The sequence below is a fragment of the Siphateles boraxobius genome, unplaced genomic scaffold (genome assembly GCF_051911475.1).
Source record: "Siphateles boraxobius isolate OS27281-9 unplaced genomic scaffold, OSU_SipBor_1 41, whole genome shotgun sequence".
Lineage (NCBI taxonomy): Eukaryota > Metazoa > Chordata > Actinopteri > Cypriniformes > Leuciscidae > Siphateles > Siphateles boraxobius.
Window position 1 is genome coordinate 40,551,541 of NW_027509042.1, and position 14,401 is coordinate 40,565,941.

At 40.6% G+C, this 14,401-nt stretch overlaps 1 protein-coding gene across 1 annotated transcript in view; it reads left to right on the plus strand.

Moving 5' to 3' along the window:
* The first annotated feature begins 2,159 nt into the window (after positions 1–2,159).
* Positions 2,160–14,401, plus strand: part of pld5 (phospholipase D family member 5) — a 58,696-nt gene continuing 46,454 nt past the window's right edge. Inside the window, exon 1 of the mRNA XM_077199714.1 lies at positions 2,160–2,469. Coding sequence (XP_077055829.1) covers positions 2,302–2,469 — 168 coding nt within the window. The 5' untranslated portion in view covers positions 2,160–2,301. The remainder of the gene's footprint in view (positions 2,470–14,401) is intronic.

Sequence of the window (14,401 nt, forward strand, 5' to 3'; positions counted from 1 at the left end):
AAGGTCTTACGGGGTTGGAACAACATGAGGGGGAGTAAATACTGACAGAATTTTCATTTGTGGTTGAACTATCCCTTTAAGGATATAAAATAGGCTTGCAAAGCCATTCACGTAACTTTAATAAACTTTTTTTTTATTTTTTATATAAGAATTAGCCAACAATCTTGTCTTTGCAGTTAAAACTACATACATTTGAATAAGAAAAGTGGCCACAAATAAAGCTGCTTGCCCTTTTTATCACTAGCCTTTACACACAAACACACACACACACACACACACACACACACACACACACACACACACACACACACACACACACACACACACACACACACACACACACACACACACACACACACACACACAAATGCTCTGAGGGCTATTAAAATAAATTAGGTTTAAAATCCCATGAGGTTTTAGTTCAGGTAATGCCGTCTTGATTTATAGCACTCCTTAATCCTCTCTTTTGTTCTATACTAGCCATGCATTAAAAGGGAAGGTGCTGGAGCAAAAAAGGGCTAACTTTTTCGACTAATCTCAGCAAAGCATAACCCTTTATATTGTAGATCTTAGAGCCTTACTCTACATAAAAGAGAGAGTAATATGTGTGGAAACGGACTGCGAAGACTAGCTATGTGTTGTATGTTTGTTACATAACAGCTTTTCCGCAGTGTTTGATAATCACGACCTATCAGTCAAACAGCTCCCCAGAAAGACACACATCTTCCCGGAGGACAACTACACATTTACATATTCTGTACATGTGGTCGATGGCCAGTTATTGGGTCTGATTGTGTTTCAGGAGAACAGAGAGTGAAAAAAAAACTGCTGAGTCACTGATTTAATTATGCTAACGGATCAAGGGAGGGGGAATTGGTATTCGTGGGAGAGCATGTGGGAAAGACCACAGTCTGGAGACATTAAGTTAAAGTGTGAAGCCGAAATCGCAGAACATACATGAATAATCTCTGATCTGATCTTGTAAGTCAAAGTTAAATGAAAACTGGGCTGCAATTTATTTGGTAACACTTTAGGTAAAGTCAGGCCACCTTCATTTATATAGTGCTTTTAACAATATGGACTGTTTCAAAGCAGCTTTACAGTGATAAATAAACTGAACTAACAATGAAAAATGAACTAACAATGAAAAATTGCCTACTTTTAAAGCATTTATGAAACTTAATGTTAATTACATTATTAAAATCAAAAGTTGGACGTGAGCTAACATGAAATAACAATGAATAGCAAAATATTTTTGTTCATTAAAAAAGATACAAATACTGTAAAAAATGTATTACTCATTGTTGTTAATGCATCAACCTAATGGGAAGTTATTGTAAAGTGTTACGATTCATTGTCTAATAAACATCTTATTCTTCCAGCATACTCATTTCCTTGTTGAATTTCCTGTTTTACATAGAAATACACCACATTACAATAGGTTGCGAATGCAGCATAATGTTGACTTTAAAGTGTGAAATGAGAAGTGCTATCAAATGTCATATTTTACATATCCTTACATTCACAGGACGGTCGTTGCTTAGTCTTCCAATAGATTGGTGGTCTAGTTCATCCGTTTATATTGACAGACTTATGGTTAACCTCAACATGGCTCCTGCTTATATTATGAGTTTCATCAGTATTGCATTGACGTATTGCTTATCTCCAGGATCACAATAGATTGAAGTACTTCAGACAAATGCGGCGAGATGCAAACGAGGAAATATGAGGCAATCAAAAGCAATCACGACTGCTTCCTCTGCTGTAGAGTTTTATTACAAAATCATTTCCTCTCATCACCAAATAATACAGCTGGGTATTTGTTTTTTGAAAGAGTGTGCAGCGTGCAGGCAGACGGCTGTGAACTTCTGGGCAATGTCAAATGAATACTTTATTGAGTTTGCCCACAGCACTTCTGAGTTAATATGCACTGATGTGTACTTGTGTGAGTGTGTTGGACTCTGGCAGTCATGCATCAGAGCACCACCAACACACTCAGCTGAGGGGAGGGTTCCAGGTGCAGAATGTGGGGTCTTTGCATCCACTCCCACACACTTTCTTAGTCACTGTGCCCACTCAGACTTTGCCAGCCCCTCCCAGCAGGGCAGGGAGACCCCTTTTTTTTGCTAGTGTTTGGATGAAATCCAAAGAAATCAGGCACTCTGCAAGACACTGCTCAGTCTAGCACAGGCTCCAACAGTGCTTGCTGCTGGGACTGGCTTAGAGGCTTTCCCTCGGGGACTGAACTGTGGATGAACGTCTCTTGGAGATTAAGTATTGGATACTTGATGAGTTAGAAACATGCAAGATAGGAGGATAGTTTCTGAGGGTCCAGGGCTGAAGTCTCCGGCCGAAACAGGGTTCTTCTCTGCACCTCTCGCCCGGCCGGGTGCCAGCATCTTCAGCGCCGTCCAGCAGCAGGACTACTCCGCCATGATCTGGCTCAGAAGAAGGGATAGGATGGAACGGGTAAGGCTGACCTTTAGTGACCGACCGCTGACCTTTTCTCCACAGCACTGAAACCATCAAACCTGTAAGCATGAAGGCACAGCACACACTGTGCTGAACAGGGTGGAGAGGGCAGGTCTGGTTGTCTGTTTACAGGTTGTATCATGTTTTGTGACTAACAATGTACAATTGCAATCCGGTCATTCATATTTTCAGACTGTTTTAATGTTATCTCAAGCATTTGTTTTAAGATTCTTATCGAAGATGAGCTGAGAAAACATGTTCATGTTCAGACTGTGTATACATATATAGGTGTGTGTGTGTGTGTGTGTGTGTGTGTGTGTGTGTGTGTGTGTGTGTGTGTGTGTGTGTGTGTGTGTGTGTGTGTGTGTGTGTGTGTGTGTGTGTGTGTGTGTGTTTGTATGTGTGTGTATATATATATATATATATATATATATACTGTATATATACAGCTTAGCAAACAAATGTAAAAAATGAAATGATCAGTTGGCTAAGTCATGACAACATGTTTTTGTATTACTTTAGCTCATCAAAATACATTAGGCAAAATATTACTTTTTATAAGTTAAGTGAAATTATATATTTTTTATAATGTATACAAGATTCAACTCATTTTTAAAGCCAGTTGAATGTAATTTAAGTTTAAATTACTTTTACATCTAAGTTGATGTTACTTAAACATTTAAGGCAGCAACTTTTTTTACAGGTGAAAATAACATATTTAGATATGACTAACATGCATATTGATCCAAATATATAATTATTTAAATGTGTAGTAAATGTAAATTTATTGTAAATTATTGTAGTTGTTGTTGTTTTTCTGTTTTGCATTTTAATAGTTTAGTTCTAGACAAATCAAGAATATACTGGTCAAAAGATCTGAAAGATAATAGTGAAAGATCTAAAAGATGATCATAATGCCAATTAAGATTGAATGATTCCAGTTATATATATGAATATTGAAAATGTCTGAAGTATAACCTAACTCATGGAATTATAAATATATATTCAAAAAATATGAATTGTATTAATTCTAAAATTAATTAATATTTATACCCACAAACATGCAAAACAATATGCCATTGATGATATTCTTTTAAGTACACTTTTTTTTCTGCTACAATTGAATGAATAGAAAGCTTTTGTAACATTATGCACTACCATTCAACATTTTTGAGCCAGTAAAGTTTTTTTGTTTACAAAGAACTTAAATAAATTAATACTTTTATTCAGCAAGAATGCATTCAATTGATCAAGAGTGACAGTAAATACATTTGTAATCACAGTGTTTGGTTGTGTTCCCTTGTTTATCACTAGAGGTCCTCGTTCTCACGGTGTCCTTCACTTTTGACTTCAATTCCCAGCATGTCACTGTCACTCATCAGTTCATTGCACTCAGCTGTTCCTCGTAATCATTGTTCCCAGCTGTTCTGTGTTAGTCTTGTTGGATATGTGTATATATTCCCTGTCTGTGTTAGTATGTGTACGGAGTCGTTACTTTATGTCCTCACACTTCTGTGGCCTTCCTTTGCCTAAGTCTTGTTTGCGTTTTTATGTTTTGGACTGCCTTTGTGGATATTGAACCTTGCATGGACTGGATGACTACGAGTTTAGATTGCCCTTTAAATAAAAGACTGCTGCTTTTGGATCTTCTGTCCCCCATGTGTGTTCGTGACAGAATGTCACATATACGTTCTATTTCAGATAAGTGCTATTCTTTTGATCTTTATATTCATCAAAGAATCCTGAAAAAAAACACAACTCTTTTCAACACTAATTATAATACATGTTTCTTGAGAAGCAAATCGGCATATTATAATGATTTCTGAAGGATCATGTGACACTGAAGACTAATAATCATAATGAACAAGTAATGATGCTGAAAATTCAGCTTTGATCACAGGAATAAATTACATTTTAAAATATATTCAAATAGAAAACAGGTAAAATAAAATCTAACATTGTAATGTAAAAATATTTCACAATATTACTGTTTTTGCTATATTAAAGAGGTTTTCACCAGGTTAGCTTGAGCCACAATTGTTCTGGGAAAGGATCCCTGACACAGAATTTCCTGTACTTTTCTTTAGTATTCACCATAAGCAATGCAATATTGTTGCCAATTTGCTGGGACTCTGGGTCCAAACTCAATGTCCTGAACCATAATTAGTTTACTGGCGGGGACCAGACGTCCTAACATCGGCTATTCCCAATTTTTTCGCCTTGCAATTGCTTCTAATTTATCCCAGGACTCTGTTTGGACTTTGCTTTGGGGCAGTACGTAAAGCGGCATCTGCTTGGACAGTCTGAGAAGAGACACACACTGTCTCAGACTGTGTGTGTGTGTGTGTGTGTGTGTGTGTGTGTGTGTGTGTGTGTGTGTGTGTGTGTGTGTGTGTGTGTGTGTGTGTGTGTGTGTTCGTTATTAATTATTTATTAATTCTGATCATTTAACATACTATTCAGTTAGAACAAATGTCATACATGTTGATGTATAGATGAAAAAGCCATTTAATAAATGTGATGAATTACGATTTAGTGCCACCTCAAGATGAAAATGGTTAGGGTACATTGAGTACACACCATTTTGGCATTCTTATTTTACAACATCTCAAATTTACAATGTCAAAATATTATACTTTTCTCTGATATTGTAAACAAAATAAGTCTTTTTAACGTTTTATTGGTCATTAAACTGAATTATATTTATTGAATGTTTAAAACATTATGCATTTCCAAAAAAATTATTGTACTAGGTTACTAATGTAACCTCGGTTCTCTCTAGAGAGGAAACGAGTACTGCGTAATATCTTACGCTATGGGGAAAACCTCTTTTCCACGAGATATTGAAGCCAAAAATTATCCTTAATTTTGAATTAATGTAAAACGCTGTGCGGCAGCATGCAGACATAGGAAAGACGGCTCGCGCGCCTATTGGCTGCCCTGCGGCAACAGCAGCAGCCTATCGAGAGAGGCCCTGCGTGACACCATATCCAATGGGGGCATTTCGCGCCCATTTCGTCACGTCCCGCCAGAAAGGGCGTGGCCTCATCCTGTAAAAAATCACTGAAGCGAACCAGCGTTGTTGTAAGCACGGCAAGATACGCAGTACTCGTTCCCTCTCTAGAGAGAACCGAGGTTACTTTAGCAACCGAGTAGGTTCTCTTATGAGAGTATCTCTCGTACTGCGTAATACCTTACGCTATGGGGAACACCGTGTAACACGCCATGCGTACTGGGATCCAACACCAAAGTCCCAAGGGCACATAAGCTTTCAGTGCCCTGACAGGGCAAAGGAGACTCGCATCCTCCTCATCATCATGAACCGGGAGGGCGCACAGGGAAATAACCTGGGCCCTGAACGGTGTGTTGAGGGATTTGGTCACGTACCCGTGCCTTGGTTTGAGTATGACTTTGAGTCATTAGACCCAAACTCCATACATGACGCGCTTACTGAAAGCGCTTGTAAGTCCCCTATGTGCTTCACTGAAGCGAGAGCCCACCATTTTGAAAGACAGATACTTCATGTCTGACAAATGGATTGGCTCGAATGGGGCACCTTTCATGCCTTCCAAAACCGTAGAAAGGTCCCACACCGGGACTGAAGGGGGTCTGGGAGGGTTCAGCCTCCGAGCTCCCCTGAGGAATCGCATGACTAGGTCGTTTTTCCCCAGTGACTGGCCAGACATAGGGTTTTGGAAACGTTGCTATGGCAGCCACGTACACTTTGAGCGTGGATGGGGTTCTGCCCTTATCCAGCAGCTCTTGAAGGAAGGAGAGTACTTCCGTGACCACGCAGTCTACGGGTGAAAAGTCCTGAGCTTGACACCAGGCAGAGAACACAGACCATTTCGAGGAATAGAGCCGTCTAGTAGACGGGGCCCTCGCCTGCAGGATCGTGTTTAACACTCCCTCTGGGAGGTTAGCGGGTACACGTTGAAGGCCCATGCATGTAGGGACTATAGTTCTGCGCGAGGATGCCAAATTGAGCCCTTGGCCTGAGAGAGGAGGTCTTTCCTCAACGGTATTGGCCACGGGGCAGTGCTGGTCAGCTGCATCAGGACTGGGAACCAAGTCTGGTTTGTCCAGAGCGGAGCCACAAGCAGCACTGGGCATCCGTTTTCCCTGATTCGTTCCAACACTTGAGGCAGGAGCGAGACGGGGGGAAAAGCATAGAGGGGACAGTGGGGCAGTGATTAAAATCCCAACCGCAGCCTCCGGAGTGCGCAGTAACTGTTGATGTACACAGTCAGTAATGTGTGCCGCAGCGTTTGCGGCGTTCGCACTTGGGGGGGACATACACACTGCAGAGGATGATGTTGCCAAACTCTCTGGGCAGATACAGAGGTCTTAGGCTCAAGCACATTAATTCGACGTCAGGATTACAAATATTTTTCCGCAATGTATGTTGCCTGCACCATTTATCATGAATAAAAACTGTGGGCGCGGGACAGCGGGCACACTCACTGCAATGAGAACACCGTCGGCTTGTGCTGACTGAATGTGTGTTGGTTTCGTTTTTACAGAAACAGTGGACACGCATCGTGTAGTGTTTGTGGGCACTGTGTCGTGGGCACATTCACTAAAATTATTATTTATTTTTTTGCACAATCAACATCAGTCGATTTTATTTGTGCTAGCCCTGAACTGTGGCGGGCTGTGTCTGTGTGTGGGAATGGGCACTGAGATGTGGGCATTCTTACAACACTCATAACACCATCGACCGTGGCCGGAATCCCAGAAAATACACTATTTTTGGGATTTATCTGGGTCGCCGTAAAATTGGCGTTTGTGTGCAGGCAAGCAGGCCATGGTACCGGCTTGTTTACTGCAAAATACACTGGAACAGTCGCATTTTCTTGGAACTGAACGAGCGAAAAGTTTCGGTGTAAGTCTGGCCGTGGCAAGACAATTTTCTGCTGCGAGAGCTGGGATTGAACACGGGTCTCCCGTGGGAAGGCTTTGGGTTTCGCCACTGAGCCACAGGGGGAAACAACAAACCCTTAAATTAGCTCGAGCACATAAAAGAGCGTCATCACAGTTTTGTGTGTGTTGTCGTTTGTTTGCAGGTCTGCGTGTTATACAACAGGCTCATTGGTGCAATATTGACATTTTCAGCCGCTCAAACTAAGAGGAGCTGAGAAATGTTTAAGAAATGGAGATTGGTCGGGCCTCGGCGGAACTAAAACGCACTCTTTCCTCATTTTGCCGGTGAGGCATGCCCATGGGGGGCGGGTGCGGGGTACCTTTCTTATAATGTAAAGAAAGCTAGCCGCGGTTTTGATGCTGGCCCGTTTCCCTGACGACCCGCAGGCAGAAGTGGGGAGGTCTACAGAGCTTGGCCAATCCTCTCTGTCCGACGCCAGGATAGAGCAGCTGGCCTTCTCTACAGATGCAGCTATCTCGTCGTCATAATGGCGGAGGCGGCGGCGCGCGGCGGCCGTTGTCCGTCAGTGAGCGACTCGCTTGAAGCCGGTGAAGCTGGCGGGCGAACCGGTGAGCTTTCACGGGCTGGAGAAGGCTCGGGGACCCGCTGAGTACGGCGCTTTACGGCGCGGCACTACAGCGGGCGGGAGTGCAGACTCAGAGAAAAAATGGCAGGCGAGTCCTCAGTCACCATGGCAATAGCTCGCAATGATGGCAGCCGCCGTCGGCGAGCGCGAGAGCTGCATGATCCTAACCCATGCGGGAAACGCAAATGGCGGTCCCCGTCGCTGAGTGCGGCTCGACACGAGCCACAGGAACGAAGCATCTTAAAAAAGACACTGCTCTTTTAGATAAAGAGAGAGAGAGTGTGAGTCGCGACGGCGAACACACACTCTCAGCAGAGTAAAAGGATATTGACGCCGGAAAGCGTAGCAGGTACGGCGACTGAAGGCGGCGAGGTGAAGGCCAGCAGCTTCAGGTTCAAGGGCTCGTCCCGCAGAAGGCTTATGTCAACGGCGCAGCTTCTCACTCTGGATCCAGCGACGCGTGAGCTTCGCTGAAGAGATGAAAATCGGTTTGTATCAGCCCATCGAGCTATATTTATAGAATGAGGCCACGCCCTTTCTGGCGGGACGTAACGAAATGGGCGCGAAATGCCCCCATTGGATATGGTGTCATGCAGGGCCTCTCTCGATAGGCTGCTGCTGTTGCCGCAGGGCAGCCAATAGGCGCGCGAGCCGTCTTGCCTATGTCTGCATGCTGCCGCACAGCGTTTTACAATAATTCAAAATTAAGGATAATTTTTGGCTACAATACCTTGTGGAAAAGAGGTTTTCCCCATAGCGTAAGATATTACGCAGTACGAGAGATACTCTCGTAAGAGAAACGTAGTTCTGTCAGGACCACTACCATCACGATTGACACTACTGTTCTGGGCGAGAACTCCCTGTGCATCACCCCCATTCCCCACCTCCCCACCTCCCCATTCCCCCATTCCCCATCTCCCCCCATTCCCCACCGTCCCACCTGAGGGGAAACAGAACAGAACCAACATGAATGTATTGCAAATTTCATTAATTCAAGATTTTAAGTACAACATATTTCGAGAATTTATTCTGATTCAAGGGGAAGGAGCTGGGGATGGGAATGAGCTCCTGAGAAACGCGATGGCAGCTGATAATACAGAAGGAGCTTATATATGTATAGGTATAGGTAGACGTGGATCAGCTGAGAGTCAGTTAACGTAACCTGCCAGGACTGACGCTACGCTTAATATTTATTACTGCAATGAGGATCTAAAATCATCGAGAATTACTATCAAAAAAGACAAAAAATGTAATTTTAATTAGTCTTAGAATTTGCTGAGGATTAAAAAAAACTGCATGCTCCTAAAGGCTTAATTTTCTTTATGCAAAAAGGTTTTTTTTTTTTTTTTTTTTACTCTTAAATTTGTGGTGAAGTGTGGCCTGAACATGTTTTCGTGAGATTGACATGTGGATGAAGCTCCCAGTCTGCAGAAAGCCAGCATTTCTTCATGTTCTCTGTTAAGTGTAGCAGATAGTCCCGTTTGGCTTGCTGGGTCTCTCCCTATCACTCCATGTCTTTCTCTTTCCCGGTGAAACGAGCCGGTAGGGAGTTGTGGGGAGGGACGTGTGCTGTGCTCTGCCTTCCCCGATAAGAACTGATTGCCTTCTCTGCTCTGCCACTGTTCTGTGTTTCTCTCATATACATATAAATCACGCTGCATGCCAAATCTTTGACTTCTCCTTCAACCTTTAAAACTCAATTATATAACTAGGCCTTTATACCTGGAAATTTAGCACATGCATATTGTAAAAGTGTAGTGCTTGATCAAAGCAGATTTTTCATTCCTGACTCTATAGATCTTTCTGTTTAAATGAGCTCTGTTTAGCCTTTAGGTTCAGACTGAAGTCTTTGAGATAAAGCTTTTTTTTAAAGTATTCTGCTCAGAAGCTACAACTTAGCACAGTTGTCCTTACACAGCCTCCTCTCTCACACACACACACACACACACACACTCACACACACTCACGCGCACGCACACACACACACATTGTGTTTTCATGTTTTATGGGGTCTTTCCGACATAATGATTTTTTTACTGCGCAAACTGTATATTTGTATATCAGTGAATTTTCAGTTTACATGCAACACGTTTCTGTAAAAAGAAATGTGCTGTATAATAAAAAAAAATCACTCTCACTTTAGGTGTGTTTAAATACTAACATTTAAATTAATCATTTGATGTAATGCACTTATTGACATGTTTGTACATGTTCATACATTTATAAAATAACTGCATGTACTTACTGCTGTAATTAAATATAGAATTACACTGTATCCTTTAAACCACCCTTAAACGTAGCAAAATCATGAAACCTGTCCCATTGAAAACAGCTTTTTTGCATTTACAGGTCACCTTGAGTAGGCAACGCCAAAGTCGATCATTCTTTAAAGAAGGAGCGTTATTTTTGGACAGAAGACGAGGCAGAGTTCTTTATTAAACTCATAAAAGACAAAAGAATTACTGGATTCTAAACAACAAAGAAATGCCACAGTTTATCAAGTCCTCAAAGCAGATAGGAGGGGGAGAAGGGCCCAGAAACACCTCATACGTGCTCCAAAAGTATAAGGGGCTTTCCTCGCCATTAATGCTTGGCTAACATGCCTACATCTCTTGCGATTAAAAATAATGGCTAGTGTGGTGGTTGAGATGTACGTAAACCTACCAACACCAGTTGCCAAAGGAAACGCCGTCATTAGTCAATACTGTCGTCAATAGTTGTTGTTGTTTTATCAATATTTAGAAAATATCACAAAAGTTTTGCTCAAATCTGAAATGGAAACCAGGCTAGTGTCAACTAAAAAGTAGAAAACACAAGAAATTTGTATATAACATATTTCCATGGTGAAAAAAAATATTAAACATTTTGACCAGTGTGGCTCACATAATGACAAAAAACTGTAATCTACGAGAAATCATGTTACCGTGATTTTACTAAAGGTGTTCATAAAATGAGGCAACATGAAATAGCTATATAATATATGCAATTTATAATAATACTGGGTAGATTACTTACAAATGGTAGTCAGTTACTGTTGATAAATTACATGACAAAACGTTTATATCTATTTAGACAGACAGACAGACATGTGAAATTAGCATTAAATGCTAACATTGCATAAACCATACAAATAAATAAATACTTTCCTAATATTAAGAATATACATAATTAAAATAAACCATTTGCCTGCTGTTACAGTTCATTAACTTAACAGGAAGTTGCAAAAATGTGTTTTCCCCTTTAAAAGCATTTTACAATTTCAGATCATGAAATCAGATTTGAACCTTTATAATAAGAGTTATAATAAAAGCAAAAACCAATGAAACCTTCGTGATTAATGTGTGCCAAATATCTTCTTTTGTACGGTTCTTAAAAGCAAAAAGCTTTTCCAGTAAGACAGAAAAAGAAAAGAATAGATCTTCCAGCCTGAGATGCAATAAAAGTACCAAATAACCCAAGCAAAGGTTCCAGATGTTTTTTTATATATAAAAATAATGAGACCTTGTTCAGTGGGGTCTGTTTTTTCAATACATGCACAGTAATTGTACGAGTCTCTCATGTGAAACCCCCCCATTTATATCAATTTTTGCAATTTTTATATCAAAACCTCCTGTGCAACTTACAGGGTGAATTCTGCCCTTTTATCAAAGTCAGCCTGACTGTGTGCTGTTCGCCGGGGTTTAAAGTGTGATATCCTGCAGACAGAGGCACAGCATGCACACTGACGTGACCCTCAGTATGAGTGACGCCCACACACACTCACTGACCTTAAAGCACACAGATGCACAGCGGAGATGAATGAGTCAGGAATATGAACAGGAGTGTTTCTGACATGATCCAGAAATGGCCCTTGTGAAAATCACAGTTAATGTACATATTGATTAATAATGCACGGAAGCGTGTGTTATTGTAGTCCGACCGGGTTCCTGATCACTTCGTGTCATGCAGTGGGAGTGAGGTCAGTCACTGGAGCAGGGAGAACGTCCTAATGAGTCTTACCGGAGAAAGATTGTATCCGTTCTGTTCCCTAATGATGCTCTCCTGCCAGAGGTGTTGCTGTATAATACTTAAGCTCCGAGCTTTTGTCCTGGATAAATTCTAAGGATGCTGATGTGACATGCCTCGATTTTGACAGCTGCTTTCACTGGGAAAGATGGAGTTATCTTAAAAATGGTCTCTGTTGAGGAAACTAGATAATGGTGTGATTGTGGTTAAAGCTCAGGGCTGTTAATTGGATTGCTGCTCAACGCAAGGTTACCTCAGTTGGACTATCCCTGTAACAAGGCCCATAGACTCCATACATTATCTCAGAATTTTCTGCACTGATTTTTGGGTTGAAAATCATTGAAATTCTGCTGTATGGTATATGGATGTAAGATGAAAGTATTGTAAGGGAATTAGAAAAAAAAGCTATCTGCACAATGGTCTCATTTTAGGATTTTGATTAATGATATGTCATAGGTTAAAGGAAGTTCCTGCATTGTGCAAATTATTTATTATTATTTTCACCATCTATTCATATTTTGCTGTTACTGAAAATGCTGTGTGTGTGTGTTTGTGTGCGTGCGTGTGTGTTTGAGGCATTATAAATAGTGTATATTTGTATGTGTAGGGGGTGCAGATTATTTTATGAACTTTTTTTATTATTGATTATGTATCAAACAATAAGCAGACAAAGGACAGAACAGAACTTCTACAGGAATGAAATTATATCAAATAATGTAAAAAAAAAAGTAAAAAAAAAAAAAATATATATATAAATAGCTACAAAAATGACGTGATAAACATATACAGAGGAAACATTATGCGTTAGTGGTATTACAAAAAAAAAAACATCATAATATTTCAAGAATCTGTCACTTTTCTTGTTCTTAATCAACCTTAGAGATTTGAGAAATGAACAAGTGAATCATTTGCTAAATGCGCGATGGTTCTATTTATTTTAACAGCATTTTCAAAGCACGAATTACCACCTTCTTCTTTTAGTTATATTTACATTACATGATAGATAGATGGATGGACAGAGAGACAGTTCATCAGTTGCAAGTTGCACTAAGCGACTATCTTGATGAGATTAAATCCTTCATTCAAATGATTCGTTCGAAAGTGCTGATTCCTTCAGGACCTGAACAAGTGAAACTGAATCATCTGCTCAACACGGTTCTGCAATTACTTTGGTGAAGTATTTGTGTTTTAACAGCGTTCTCAATGTACGAATCACCACCTTCTTCTTCTTGCAAGTAAGTATCAGATTCATCGTGTTTTGAATTCAGAGCTGCTACTACAGGCGACACATCTCCAAACCACACTTACCTCACTTACTGTGCAAAGAGTTAAATTTAGGGGTTTTTTCTCGTCTTCCACAATTGGAATACCTTCAAATTGTCTATAGGCTATTTGGGGGGCTTTTCTCAGAAAATATTGATATATTTGATTAATTGCATTTAATTTAAATTAATTTGATTAGCCTACAATTTTGACAGATCTTTAGAAATGTGTGGATCTTTTTGCTAGGTTCTAAACTGTTAGAGAAACGAGATTGTTTTCTTGTGTAGTATTTAATGCAGTGCCAAGGCCTAAAATAAGTTTTCCTCCTGGCCATAAGGGTCCTCTGTCAGAGAAGGACAGTCAAGTTTCTCTTATATATTACATCATGTCTGCGCCACCCCTCCCTGGAGAAATGACTCACCTATTTTGTCTTTTTTTCTTTCTTTCTCTCTCTCTCAGTTTTTTATTCAGTACATTTTACCACTCTAACATTTTCCCACAAGTATCAACACAGGACTTGTAGGAACAGTTATAAAATATATTTTTACATTTTCTGAAGACATTGAGTGCTCTTAGCCTGTGCAAAACGCTTCACCACAATATTAAAGTGTTTGGTGGTGGTTGCCAAGCTTGTGCTATGCAGTTGCTAAGGTGTTCTGGATGGTTTCTAGGGAGTTGCTAAGTGGTTGCTTAATGTTCCAAGTCAAATGAATTTCAGGTTTCTAGAGAGGGTTTGGCCATCAGTATATGGGATTTGTTTTTTATCATTCATGTCCTTTTCATAAATGTTGCAGGATTTGTTCCATGTTAAATTTTAATACCTAGGGTAGAGGGTTTGTTAAAATCCCTAACACTGAGTACACTCTTGAAAATAAAGGTTCTAAAAGCGTTGGGAACCTTTCAGTAAGCAGTCTTTAAAGGCTCACTGAAGTGCCTTGAAACGTGCAGCTTTATTCAGTGTTGATGTAATTTCCCGTAAAACGGGAACACAAGATGGGACATCGAGCAGCTCCTCCCCTCTTTTAAGCGTTTTGCTTATATCGTAGCTTGGCCGGAGCCGTTGAGCTTGGCAAAGCCGCATTTGACAGCTTATGACAGCCACAGTGTAGTAAATTCTCCTTTTAGATTTGATATGAAGCTCTGTGCTGTCG